This window comes from Jaculus jaculus, chromosome 1 (assembly GCF_020740685.1).
Source record: "Jaculus jaculus isolate mJacJac1 chromosome 1, mJacJac1.mat.Y.cur, whole genome shotgun sequence".
Lineage (NCBI taxonomy): Eukaryota > Metazoa > Chordata > Mammalia > Rodentia > Dipodidae > Jaculus > Jaculus jaculus.
The window spans coordinates 339,876,371-339,890,631 of NC_059102.1; the positions used below are offsets into that span (position 1 = coordinate 339,876,371).

Here is a 14,261-nt window from a genome sequence, read left to right on the forward strand (position 1 = left end):
GGTGAGAGCGTTGGGATGGGCTGTCTGGGTGTTACTCAGCGACATGGTGAGTGGTGGTGAGAGTGTTGGGATGGGGCTGTCTGGGTGTTACTCAGTGACATGGTGAGTGGTGGTGAGAGCGTTGGGATAGGGCTGTCTGGGTGTTACTCAGTGACATGGTGAGTGGTGGTGAGAGCGTTGGGAAGGGGCTGTCTGGGTGTTACTCAGCGACATGGTGAGTGGTGGTGAGAGCGTTGGGATGGGGCTGTCTGGGTGTTACTCAGCGACATGGTGAGTGGTGGTGAGTGTGTTGGGATGGGGCTGTCTGGGTGTTACTCAGCGACATGGTGAGTGGTGGTGAGTGTGTTGGGATGGGGCTGTCTGGGTGTTACTCAGCGACATGGTGAGTGGTGATACAGAGTGTTGGGATGGGGCTGTCTGGGTGTTACTCAGCTACATGGTTAGTGGTGATACAGAGTGTTGGGATGGGGCTGTCTGGGTGTTACTCAGTGACATGGTGTGTGGTGATACAGAGCGTTGGGATGGGGCTGTCTGGGTGTTACTCAGCGACATGGTGAGTGGTGGTGAGTGTGTTGGGATGGGGCTGTCTGGGTGTTACTCAGCGACATGGTGAGTGGTTATACAGAGTGTTGGGATGGGGCTGTCTGGGTGTTACTCAGCTACATGGTTAGTGGTGATACAGAGTGTTGGGATGGGGCTGTCTGGGTGTTACTCAGTGACATGGTGTGTGGTGATACAGAGCGTTGGGATGGGGCTGTCTGGGTGTTACTCAGCGACATGGTGAGTGGTGGTGAGAGAGTTGGGATGGGGCTGTCTGGGTGTTACTCAGTGACATGGTGTGTGGTGATACAGAGCGTTGGGATGGGGCTGTCTGGGTGTTACTCAGCGACAAGGTGAGTGGTGGTGAGAGCGTTGAGATGGGGCTATCTGGGTGTTACTCAGCAACATGGTGAGTGGTGATACAGAGTGTTGGGATGGGGCTGTCTGGGTGTTACTCAGCGACATGGTGAGTGGTGGTGAGTGTGTTGGGATGGGGCTGTCTGGGTGTTACTCAGCGACATGGTGAGTGGTGATACAGAGCATTGGGATGGGGCTGTCTGGGTGTTACTCAGCGACATGGTGTGTGGTGATACAGAGCGTTGGGATGGGGCTGTCTGGGTGTTACTTAGCGACATGGTGAGTGGTAGTGAGAGTGTTGGAATAGGGCTGTCTGGGTGTTACTCAGCGACATGGTGAGTGGTGGTGAGAGCGTTGGGATGGGGCTGTCTGGGTGTTACTCAGCGACATGGTGGGTGGTGGTGAGAGCGTTTGTATGGGGCTGTGTTGCTCAGTTAAGATCCTTATACTGCCTCTTTGCTGTATATATCAGGCATAATATTTGATTTCTTTCTCATTTTGTCTGCTAAAAGATGGTAATAGTATACTTAGCCCTTAAAGTTTCCCTGAGAATATAGTTAATAAAACTTACAGAAGTGGGAGTAGCTCCTTTGAGTTCCGTCATAGGCACTTTACTTGCCTCCACCCTTCAGCCATACACTACATGTCACACTGGAATTTTGGATTTTATTCTTCCTTTGAAAGCCAATAAGCCAACATGTATGTGTTGTGGGGGGGAGGTGTATTTATCTTTTATGGATGTGCCTTAGAGGATTATTTCACCTAGTATTTGTCTTCAAGAGTGAATTAGAAATACTTACCTAGAGGTTGCTGGTCTCTTACTAGATAGTAAGTATACTGTTGTCCTAACAGTTTGTATTTTAGCATTGTTACATAACTCCCTTGTTTTGATATTTATATTCTTCAGAGGTGTGGTGCAGTTGTTTAATGCTGTTCAGAAACATCAAAAGAATGTTGAGGAAAAGGTTAAAGAAGCAGGAGGCTCCATTAGAAAACGTGCTAAGTTGATATCAACTGTGTCCAAGAAAGATTTCATCAGTGTTCTGCGAGGAACAGATGGAAGTGCAAATGAGAAAGGTTCATCTGGAAAGAACCCAAAAGTCAAGGTAAGGCTTTTAGGTAGCGATTCAACACATCCAACTTTTTACTGTTAAATATACATATAAAAAACACTGGGGTATTAGAATTTTTTCAGATTTTATTAAGATTCTTACATTCTTACAAACCAATTAATGAAAAGTTCAGTGTGTAAGTTAACAGCCTTAGCCCCACTGGTAGGAGTCATGAGCAATGAGATCCTCTTTAATGCCCTAGTATTGCTTATCTTAGCAGGTAGAAGCCAGGTGAGGAGAGGATTGCAGCTTCACTCTTCAGCCAACATTTTGTGTCTCAGGTGAAAGAATCTGAAGTGAGCTTTGATCACATGAGGACTGGGTTATAAAAATTATAAATTTAAGGTATATATTTATACTTGATGGTTTGATTTCTACCACTGTTAAGTTATTTAGTTAATCAGGGAAAAGACAGATTTCTATAAAAGGTATTAAATTCTAGTGTGTGTTTGGAGAGAACAGCCAACCAGGAGAAACATGAGAAGAAGAGCATTTAGAAGTGTGTCAGCTCAAGGTGGAATGTGAGAAGAAGAGCACCTAGAAGTGTGTGAGCTCAGGATGGGAACGTGAGAAGAAGAGCATCTAGAAGTGTGTCAGCTCAGGATGGGAACGTGAGAAGAAGAGCATCTAGAAGTGTGTCAGCTCAGGGTGGGAGCGTGAGAAGAAGAGCATCTACAAGTGTGTCAGCTCAGGGTGGGAACGTGAGAAGAAGAGCACCTAGAAGTGTGTCAGCTCAGGGTGGGAACGTGAGAAGAAGAGCATCTAGAAGTGTGTCAGCTCAGGGTGGGAACGTGAGAAGAAAAGCACCTAGAAGTGTGTCAGCTCAAGTTGGAATGTGAGAAGAAGAGCACCTAGAAGTGTGTGAGCTCAGGATGGGAACGTGAGAAGAAGAGCATCTAGAAGTGTGTCAGCTCAGGGTGGGAACGTGAGAAGAAGAGCATCTAGAAGTGTGTCAGCTCAGGGTGGGAGCGTGAGAAGAAGAGCATCTAGAAGTGTGTGAGCTCAGGGTGGGAGCGTGAGAAGAAGAGCATCTACAAGTGTGTCAGCTCAGGGTGGGAACGTGAGAAGAAGAGCATCTAGAAGTGTGTCATCTCAGGGTGGGAACGTGAGAAGAAGAGCATCTAGAAGTGTGTCAGCTCAGGGTGGGAACGTGAGAAGAAGAGCATCTAGAAGTGTGTCAGCTCAGGGTGGGAACGTGAGAAGAAGAGCATCTAGAAGTGTGTCAGCTCAGGGTGGGAGCGTGAGAAGAAGAGCATCTAGAAGTGTGTGAGCTCAGGGTGGGAATGTGAGAAGAAGAGCATCCAGAAGTGTGTCAGCTCAGGGTGGGAACGTGAGAAGAAGAGCACCTAGAAGTGTGTCAGCTCAGGGTGGGAACGTGAGAAGAAGAGGATCTAGAAGTGTGTCAGCTCAGGGTGGGAACGTGAGAAGAAGAGCATCTAGAAGTGTGTCAGCTCAGGGTGGGAACGTGAGAAGAAGAGCATCTAGAAGTGTGTCAACTCGGTGGGAACGTGAGAAGAAGAGCATCTACAAGTGTGTCAGCTCAGGGTGGGAACGTGAGAAGAAGAGGATCTAGAAGTGTGTCAACTCGGTGGGAACGTGAGAAGAAGAGCATCTACAAGTGTGTCAGCTCAGGGTGGGAACGTGAGAAGAAGAGCATCTAGAAGTGTGTCAACTCGGTGGGAACGTGAGAAGAAGAGCATCTACAAGTGTGTCAGCTCAGAGTGGGAGCGTGAGAAGAAGAGCACCTAGAAGTGTGTGAGCTCAGGGTGGGAACGTGAGAAGAAGAGCATCCAGAAGTGTGTCAGCTCAGGGTGGGAACGTGAGAAGAAGAGCATCCAGAAGTGTGTCAGCTCAGGGTGTGAGTGTGATAAGAAGAGCACCTAGATGTGTGTCAGCTCAGGGTGGGATCGTGATAAGAAGTGCACCTAGAAGTGTGTCAGCTCAGGATGGGAACGTGAGAAGAAGAGCATCTAGAAGTGTGTCAGCACAGGGTGGGAACGTGAGAAGAAGAGCATCCAGAAGTGTGTCAGCACAGGGTGGGAACGTGAGAAGAAGAGCATCCAGAAGTGTGTCAGCTCAGGGTGGGAACGTGAGAAGAAGAGCATCCAGAAGTGTGTCAGCTCAGGATGGGAACGTGAGAAGAAGAGCATCTAGAAGTGTGTCAGCTCAGGATGGGAACGTGAGAAGTAGAGCACCTAGAAGTGTGTCAGCTCAGGATGGGAACGTGAGAAGAAGAGCACCTAGAAGTGTGTCAGCTCAGGGTGGGAACGTGAGAAGAAGAGCATCCAGAAGTGTGTCAGCTCAGGATGGGAACGTGAGAAGAAGAGCATCTAGAAGTGTGTCAACTCTGGGTGGGAGCGTGAGAAGAAGAGCACCTAGAAGTGTGTCATCTCAGGGTGGGAACGTGAGAAGAAGAGCACCTAGAAGTGTGTCATCTCAGGATGGGAACGTGAGAAGAAGAGCATCCAGAAGTGTGTCAGCTCAGGGTGGGAACGTGAGAAGAAGAGCACCTAGAAGTGTGTCATCTCAGGGTGGGAACGTGAGAAGAAGAGCACCTAGAAGTGTGTCATCTCAGGATGGGAACGTGAGAAGAAGAGCATCCAGAAGTGTGTCAGCTCAGGGTGGGAACGTGACAATAAGAGCTTCTAGAAGTGTGTCATCTCAAGGTGGGAACGTGAGAAGAAGAGCATCTAAAAGTGTGTCAGCTCAGGGTGGGAATGTGAGAAGAAGAGCATCCAGAAGTGTGTCAGCTCAGGGTGGGAACGTGAAAAGAAGAGCATCCAGAAGTGTGTCAGCTCAGGGTGGGAACGTGAGAAGAAGAGCATCTAGAAGTGTGTCAGCTCAGGATGGGAACGTGAGAAGAAGAGCATCCAGAAGTGTGTCAGCTCAGGATGGGAACGTGAGAAAAAGAGCATCTAGAAGTGTGTCAGCTCAGGGTGGGAACGTGAGAAGAAGAGCATCTAGAAGTGTGTCATCTCAAGGTGGGAACGTGAGAAGAAGAGCATCTAGAAGTGTGTCATCTCAGGATGGGAACGTGAGAAGAAGAGGATCTAGAAGTGTGTCAGCTCAGGGTGGGAACGTGAGAAGAAGAGCATCTAGAAGTGTGTCAGCTCAGGGTGGGAACGTGACAATAAGAGCTTCTAGAAGTGTGTCAGCTCAGGGTGGGAACGTGACAATAAGAGCTTCTAGAAGTGTGTCAGCTCAGGGTGGGAACGTGAGAAGAAGAGGATCTAGAAGTGTGTCAGCTCAGGATGGGAACGTGAGAAGAAGAGCATCTAGAAGTGTGTCAGCTCAGGATGGGAACATGAGAAGAAGAGCATCCAGAAGTGTGTCAGCTCAGGATGGGAACGTGAGAAGAAGAGCATCTATAAGTGTGTCAGCTCAGTGTGGGAACGTGAGAAGAAGAGCATCCAGAAGTGTGTCAGCTCAGGATGGGAACGTGAGACGAAGAGAATCTAGAAGTGTGTCAGCTCAGGGTGGGAACGTGAGAAGAAGAGCATCTAGAAGTGTGTCAGCTCAGGATGGGAACGTGAGAAGAAGAGGATCTAGAAGTGTGTCAGCTCAGGGTGGGAACGTGAGAAGAAGAGCATCTAGAAGTGTGTCAGCTCAGGGTGGGAACGTGACAATAAGAGCTTCTAGAAGTGTGTCAGCTCAGGGTGGGAACGTGAGAAGAAGAGGATCTAGAAGTGTGTCAGCCCAGGATGGGAACGTGAGAAGAAGAGGATCTAGAAGTGTGTCAGCTCAGGATGGGAACGTGAGAAGAAGAGCATCTAGAAGTGTGTCAGCTCAGGATGGGAACATGAGAAGAAGAGCATCCAGAAGTGTGTCAGCTCAGGATGGGAACGTGAGAAGAAGAGCATCTGGAAGTGTGTCAGCTCAGTGTGGGAACGTGAGAAGAAGAGCATCCAGAAGTGTGACAGCTCAGGATGGGAACGTGAGACGAAGAGAATCCAGAAGTGTGTCAGCTCAAGGTGGGAACGTGACAATAAGAGCTTCTAGAAGTGTGTCATCTCAGGATGGGAACGTGAGAAGAAGAGGATCTAGAAGTGTGTCAGCTCAGGGTGGGAACGTGAGAAGAAGAGCATCTAGAAGTGTGTCAGCTCAGGGTGGGAACGTGACAATAAGAGCTTCTAGAAGTGTGTCAGCTCAGGGTGGGAACGTGAGAAGAAGAGGATCTAGAAGTGTGTCAGCTCAGGATGGGAGCGTGAGAAGAAGAGCATCTAGAAGTGTGTCAGCTCAGGATGGGAACGTGAGAAGAAGAGCATCCAGAAGTGTGTCAGCTCAGGATGGGAACGTGAGAAGAAGAGGATCTAGAAGTGTGTGAGCTCAGGGTGGGAACGTGAGAAGAAGAGCATCCAGAAGTGTGTCAGCTCAGGATGGGAACGTGAGAAGAAGAGCATCTAGAAGTGTGTCATCTCAAGGTGGGAACGTGAGAAGAAGAGCACCTAGAAGTGTGTCAGCTCAGGGTGGGAATGTGAGAAGAAGAGCATCTAGAAGTGTGTCATCTCAAGGTGGGAACGTGAGAAGAAGAGGATCTAGAAGTGTGTGAGCTCAGGGTGGGAACGTGAGAAGAAGAGCATCTAGAAGTGTGTCAGCTCAGTGTGGGAACGTGAGAAGAAGAGCTTCTAGAAGTGTGTCATCTCAAGGTGGGAACGTGAGAAGAAGAGCACCTAGAAGTTTGTCAGCTCAGGGTGTGAGTATGATAAGAAGAGCACCTAGAATTGTGTCAGCTCAGTGTGGGAACGTGAGAAGAAGAGCATCCAGAAGTATGTCAGCTCAGGGTGTGAGTATGATAAGAAGAGCACCTAGATGTGTGTCAGCTCAGGGTGGGAACGTGATAAGAAGTGCACCTAGAAGTGTGTTAGCTCAGGATGGGAACGTGAGAAGAAGAGCATCTAGAATTGTGTCAGCTCAGTGTGGGAGCGTGAGAAGAAGAGCATCTAGAAGTGTGTCAGCTCAGGGTGGGAATGTTTTTGGGTTTCTTGATTACTTTCCATTTTGCTGAACTTATATTCTTGTTTATTGACTGTCACACAGTAATGTTTGTATTAATGAGATACATTGTGAAGTTTTTGATTCATGTTTACCTTGGGTATGATCAAGCCGTATCCATAACCTCCTCTTGATTATTTTCCAGTGCATACGTTGGAAATCTTCCTTTATATTTGTTTTGTAATCTGTATTGTGTTACTGTTATAGAGAAAACTAAAATTTATTCCTTCCAACTGCATTATCACAATTAATCAAACTTTCAGCCTTTTCAGTTTTGGTAACTACCATTCTTCTCCCAACTCTTTCAAATTAGCTCTTTTCGATTCCACATATGGGTAAGAGGTTTTTGTTTTCAGGGCCATGCTTATTTCACTTGGCATAATGTCTTCCTGGTGTGTTTATGTTGTCACAAATGATAGGATTTTGGGTGTTTTTTTTTAAATATCTGACTAACATTCCATTATAATATAAAGTATAATATATGTATAGTATGTACATTATATAACCCATACCACATTTTCTTTGCCCATATTTGTGTGTGGATGAAAATTTAAATTGATTTTCTTATCCTGTTACTATGAATAGTGTTGCAATAAATATGTGAGTATAAGGATCTGTTTGCCATATTGATTTTATTTCATTGAGTATATATTCAGGAGTTAGGTTATTGGATCATGTTTGATGAACTACCATCCTATTAGAATGGCTGTTACCAAAAAGGGGAAAATGCTGGTGGTGATGTGGCAGTAGGGAACACATATACTGTTGGTGGGAAAGTAAATTTGTTAAAGCTCTATGAATAAACTGTGTGGACCCTCATTTACCTAATCTTGATTAAGTTAAGTAAAATCTCTCTTCACATTGTCATAGGACTCAACTTGTGACTTACATGGTTCTTAGTGCTGTTATTTTAAGGTATCTGTTGGAAATAATTATGAACATGTGGACACTACATGGGGGGGGGGTTGTACTTTTAATTTTAAAAGTCTTAGGTGCTGTTGGAGATGTAGTTCATTTGGTAAAGTGCTTCATTAGTATGCAGAAGGCCCTGGGTTCAATCCCCCCCACCCTATAAGCCAGGCACAGTGTTATGGGCTTCTGAACTCAGTACCTTGGAGGTGAGGCAGGAGGATCTGGAGATCAAGGTCATATACAGGACAGAGAAGTTTTGACCACCCCATCTGATTCCTAGCATTGTACTGTACGAATCTGAGAAAAACTTGGTAGCACCAGAGGAACAGAGCTAGTAGAAATACTGAAAGTAAAGATGGCTTTTTCCTTTTCCGATTGGTTTAAAAGTAACTTTTTGTGGAACTATTTGTTCATGAGCTATAAAAATAAGTGAAGGTTCCTTTCTGGGGGACATTACTGCATTTTCTTTCTTGCCATTTACACTTGACCTCATTTTAAAAATATATTTTATTTATTTAGAGAGAGAGAGAGAGAGAGGCAGAGAGTGAGAAGGAGAGGGGGAGAGAATGGGCGTGCCAGGGCCTCTAGCTATTGCAAACAAATTCCAGATACATGTGCCCCTTGTGCATCTGGCTCATGTGGGTCCTAGAGAATAGAACCAGGATCCTTTGGATTTGTAGGCAAACTCCTTAACCACTAAACCATCTCTCCAGCCCTTGACCTCATTTTTAAACTTCAGTTGTCACAGGCATACTACTATCTATCTGGGGTAAGGTAGAATATTGCTTGAGATTCATGCCAATGTGGCTTTACTCTAAAAGTTTTTTATTTTTACTTTTTCCATTTGTATTTCTTTCTTGTGGATGAATAAACTCCTTAGTTGAACATTGTATTTGGGTTTGCTTCTGAATAATTATCAAATGACCATACTGTTTGTGGTGGGTTTGTTAGTGATATACAGTATTTATGTATTCAGGCCCATACATACCAGGTACTGTTCTTATATCTTTTAAAGTCCTACAGTACAGCATTGTGGCACATGCCTTTAATCCCAGCACTTGGGAGGCAGAGGTAGGAGGATCACTGTGAGTTCGAGGCCACCCTCAGATTGCAGAGTGAATTCCAGGTCAGCCTGGGCTAGAGTGAAGCCCTACCTCGAAACAAAACATGGAGTCCTACAGTAGGATAAATGACTGTGGCGGTTTGAATAGATGGCCCCCAATATATTCAGTGTTTTATTTGTTTGTAGTTTGTATCTGCTGCCACCTGGCTGTAGGCAGTGTCACTGGGTGGATGTTAAGGTGTGGTGGTGGGTTTCAGATTTCAATCTAAACATATGTAAAGTGTTCCTACTTGGAGCTCCTGAAGTGTGTTGTGTGACTTTTGGCTTGTGCTTCTCTCTCTCTCCTTGGTCCTGTGAAGGCAGGCCCGCTTCTTCTGCCATTTATGAAACTTGCCCTGGATCTGTAAGCTTCAATAAATATCCCTTCCTCCATAACTGTGCCTGTCCTGGAAGTTCACCTCAGCGCACCTGAAGCTGTCTGCTACGACGACTAAGTAAAAACTAAACAAGAACAGTGTGACAATGTACAAATTCTAGATTTATATGTGTAGACTGTATGTCAACATCCATTACATCACTTAGAGTAAAATGTAAGTTTAGCTGTTAACCCTGTTTGTCGGGTGTGGGTTGAAGTGAGTGATAATATTCCTTCAGTGCATAGAGGAATAAATCTTACTGAAGACAGTTGAATGGCAGGAGAGGCAAAGATTTGGGCATGGATGTAGTATTGAGAGGGCTCCTCAGAAGGGAGTTGAGGATTGGGGAACTGGATAAAGGTAGCTCTTAAATAAGTACACAATAATGTTGGCCATTTCCCCTCATATTTTACAGTGGTCTAACATCTTAATAACTGTTGTACCTTCTCCTAATACAAACATGGTGTAACAAAGGTACACTATTGTTTGTCCTTTTATTGGGGCAAGTACAGGCTTCTTATCTGCTACTTCTGATTTTGTGAAGTAAAGTCAAATCATGAATGTCTATGTCATCTTTCTGTCAAGATACCAGTTTGGAGAAACCCTCTAGTAACTACTTCATAGTTGTACAGAGTCTTACCTGCTGTAGCCAACATTTAAATGTTTTTATTCCTTTCTAATAAACCCTTTATTTATTTATTATTTACTTATTTATTTATGCACCTGCCCTCCAGTGCTGCCTGTTGCTGCAAATGTATGCCAGACACATGCGCCTCTTTTTGTTTGTCTTTACAGGGGTAATAGGGAATTGAACCCAGACCAGCAGGTTTTGCACATGAGCACCTTTAGCTGCTAAGCCATCTCCCCAGAGCCTGAGTGCTGAGTGTCAGCTTTTGGAACCTCTGTTTTTTAATACAGAAAGGTCCTACAGTGTGCCTGTGGATTAAGATTTCTGGAGCATTGTGGCTCTAGCACTCAGTATGTGGACAGTAAGTAGACAGAATGCCAGCTGTAGCACTAGAGTATAAGACCTTTCTGATAGTCCAGGGGCCAACTACCTGGTCGTCTCCCAGTCCTGGTACAGACTGCCAGCCAGTGACTGTCTCTCCGTCACCCCCATCTCCCATTCCCTGAATGCTACCAGCTCTTGATTTTCATCTACTTGCTTCTTACTTAGACATAAGTCTTTTCAATTTTCTTTTTCTAGTATTATTGCATATTTAGTGTGCAGATCACTGGGTTTCTTTGTGATATTTTTATATGTGTAGTTCTCATTTATTGTGTGTTGATCATGTCTACCTTCCTTTCTTCTCTCTTGCCCCTCTCCTGTAGTACCTCCTCCTTTCATGTTATTCCCCTCACACTTTAAAAAATTTCTATGAAGAAAGCCTATGTGGTACTGGTATTTCTTAATCTGCCTCATTTCATTGAGCATGATCTCTCAGGATTCCTGCATTTTCCTGCAAATGGCATGGGATGGCTGGATAATTCTGCATTGTGTGTCTATACCGTGTTTCCTTTATGCATCTATCTTGGCTATTGTGAATAGTGCTAATGTAAACATGGATACCCTTCTTTTTTTTTTTTTTTGATATGCTGTCTCCTTTTCCTTGGGATACTCAAGGAGTTATATAACTGGATGAGGTACTTTTATTTATTTATTTTACTATCTTTCACAGTTTTTCATTGTGGCTGCAGTAACTTCTATTTTTTGTTTTTACTTTTATATTTATTTATTTGCAAGCAGAGAGACAGAGAGATTGTGATTGAATATGGGTGCACCAGGGCCTCCAGCCACTGCAGATGAACTCTGGATGCATGCACCACTTTGTGCATCTGGCTTATGTGAGTCCTGGGGGAGCAAACCCAGGTCATTAGGCTTTATAGATAAAGGTTCATTTTTCTCCATATCCTTTATAGTACTTGTTCTTGTTTGACTTTTTGTAATAGTTCTTCTGTCTGGGGTGAGTCTCAATGTAATTTTATTTAACATTTTTTCTTATGTTGTACCATATTTGTACTTGTTTTGAGAAGTTTCTCTTTAAGTTAATTTGCTATTTTTGATTGAATTACTTGTTCATTGGATGTTATTTTTTTTCTCTTTTGTATGTGTGCAAGCAGTTTACTGACTGAGTTATTTTCCTAGCCCAGTGTTCTTCTTCTAGTCAGTTCATAAAAATAGGGTCTCCAAGCTGGGTGTGGTGGCGCACGCCTTTAATCCCAGCACTCGGGAGGCGCAGGTAGGAGGATCACCGTGAGTTCAAGGCCACCCTGAGACTCCATAGTGAATTCCAGGTCAGCTTGGGCTAGAGTGAGACCCTACCTCAAAAAACCAAAAAAAAAAAAAAAAAATAGGGTCTCCTTTCCCCTCACCCCCATCTCTTCAGTTCCCTTTGTTGGTGTTTGTGGTGGTTTGATTCAGGTGTGCCCCATAAACCTGTGTTCTGATTGCTAGGACCCCAGCTGGTGGCAGTTTGGGTATTGGGACCTCCTAGAGGAGATGTCTTGTTGGGCTTTTGGGTGTTATAGCTGTCTTCCACTGTCAGCGTCAGCACACTCCTGCTGCTGTCAGTCACCTGGCGCTGGCACGGAGGTGATGTCCACCCTCGGCTCATGCTATAGTTTACTTTGCCGTCATGGAGCGTCTGCTCCAGTCTGTAAGCCGAACAAACCTTTCCTCCCACAAGCTGCAGTTGGCTGGGTGCCTTCTGCCAGCAACTCAAAGCTGACTCCAACAGTGTTTTATGGTTTCTTTTGTAAAATTCCTTTATGACTTTGCTTAAATTTAATACCTAGATATTTTCTGTTTTACATAGCTGTTGTAATTAAGATTGCTTTATCAAATACTTTCAGTTTGATTCCACTGGATGAATAATATTGCTGCCCTTAGATTTTTTTTACTGTTTATTTTCCTGCTTTATTGTACATTAACATATGATTATTTTTGAAATATTTGGACAGTCATGTCTTAGCCTTTTTAGGAAAAATAGTAAAATACATGTTCAAAGATAATTTTTAAGGAAAGATTTTTGGAAGACTAAGACATGTACTAAAGAATGCCAAAGTGTTAAATTATATTTGAGTCAGTAATTATACTTTAGGTACCACAAAAGTAAGACAGAAGGTACTTGATGTCCTGATCCCAGAAGAGATAGCAGTTAGCACTTAAAAAGTGAGACGGCCTTAGTGGTTTATCATCTGTGGAGATGAGCTGCTTCTTCAGTTGCATGTCTCAGCTTTGGTGGTTTGTAGATGTGGAGATGCTCCTTCCATCATACCTACGGCTTCATACACGGCTTCAGTGCTGTAAGCACAGCGCACCGTAGGCATTCACAAATCTTAACAATCTTTATTTTTCTTTAAAAAACTTCTAACACTGTCCTATTTATGTGTATGAGAAAGTCATTAGCTGGTGAATGTTCTACCCACTACCTGCTTCTGCAGATGCCTGCTGCCCTTTTATTATGAACTTACTTTTTTTGTATTTAATTGCTGCAAGATGGGTTTATGAAGTGAAAAGGCTTGAGTCAAGAATGCTTTTAGCCCTTAAATAGAAATTTTGAATAACAGGTTAAATGTCATATTTGGTAGTGGTTTGGTTTTTAGACTTAATCAGTCTACTCAGTAGTTTACATACAAGCACAAAGAAAAAAGCCTGTTGCAAATTGATTTAGTAAGTGTGTGAGGTTGTACATGTATTTATTACTCATGAAATTAAAAATCAGCATTGTGATTGAGATGAGGGTGTTGTAGGAAATGTGACTCTCCAGAGGCCTGTGCTTCAGAAGAAACCTGGCTTTTAAGCTTCTAGGAAGCAAACAAGATATACGCGCAAGTGCTTGTTTTTCATATATCCTTCGCTACCTGTGGAAGATTTGTTGCAGGATCCCCTGCAGATACCAGAATCCATGATGCTCAAACCCTTGTCCAAAATGTTGTGTTGTATTTTAGTATAGAGCGCTTCCACCCTTCTATGCACTTTAATCATCCCCTGGTTAGACTATGTAGATGCTCTGTAGATAATGCCATGCTGTGTGGCTTGGTGGAAATAACTGGTCAGTTCCTCTTTAATCCTTTGCATCCATGCTTAGTAAAACTCACAGAAGGGAGAAATTATAGTAGGCTTTGTTTATTTTCTACAGGGTATTTGCTAATGGATGTGTTTAGAAAATAGGATTCTAAGGAATTAGGTTGGGATCAGAATTCAAGTCTCATGCCTCTGATAAAAATCAAAGACTTTACTGTTTAGGGTCCATTTATACCAGGTATGTGCTCTGGTCAGCTTTAATTGTTTCCAAGGAAATGAAGGTGTGGCGGTAGAAAAGGCTTCAGAAGACCATCTCCTACCATAATGACGTCAGGAGGGGAGAGGCTGAATGACAGTGTTTGGGTAGGGTTAGATTGAAGAGGCAACAGATTGAGGTTGACTTGCCGTGGTCTCCCTGAAGGCGCCTAGGCAACTGGCATGGGTGAGTGCGTGAGGAATCACTCCCGGGAGATAGTTGAACATTTCTCTCAGTTGATTTTCAGGGAAGTGGGTTTATAAGCATCTGAGGGTAGGGGGAAGGGTCCTAAGGGGATTGAACATACCAAGTTCATTTCTGATGCCTAATTAGCATATGGGAACATACATTCTAGCACATAGGCAGTGGGGGTGGTCAGGTGACCTAGGGTCTCAGGACTGTGTGAAGGCTGCTGGCTGATAAGTTTCCTAGGCAGCTGCCAAAGGTTACAGGGCTATGGGTAGAGCCCAAGTTCAGGTGTGCTGGGCTTGGAGAGGGAGTGGCCTCCTGTAGCCTGGGGGTCCTTAGCCGTGCCTGGCAGTGCCCGACAGTCTGTCACAATGGGGAGGACTAGAAGGAAGGATTG

The 14,261-nt window shown here is 44.3% G+C and overlaps 1 protein-coding gene across 1 annotated transcript in view; it reads left to right on the forward strand.

Moving 5' to 3' along the window:
• Window positions 1-14,261, forward strand: part of Rrp15 (ribosomal RNA processing 15 homolog) — a 50,218-nt gene that overhangs the window by 23,751 nt on the left and 12,206 nt on the right. Inside the window, exon 4 of the mRNA XM_045130192.1 lies at window positions 1,805-2,003. Coding sequence (XP_044986127.1) covers window positions 1,805-2,003 — 199 coding nt within the window. The remainder of the gene's footprint in view (window positions 1-1,804; window positions 2,004-14,261) is intronic.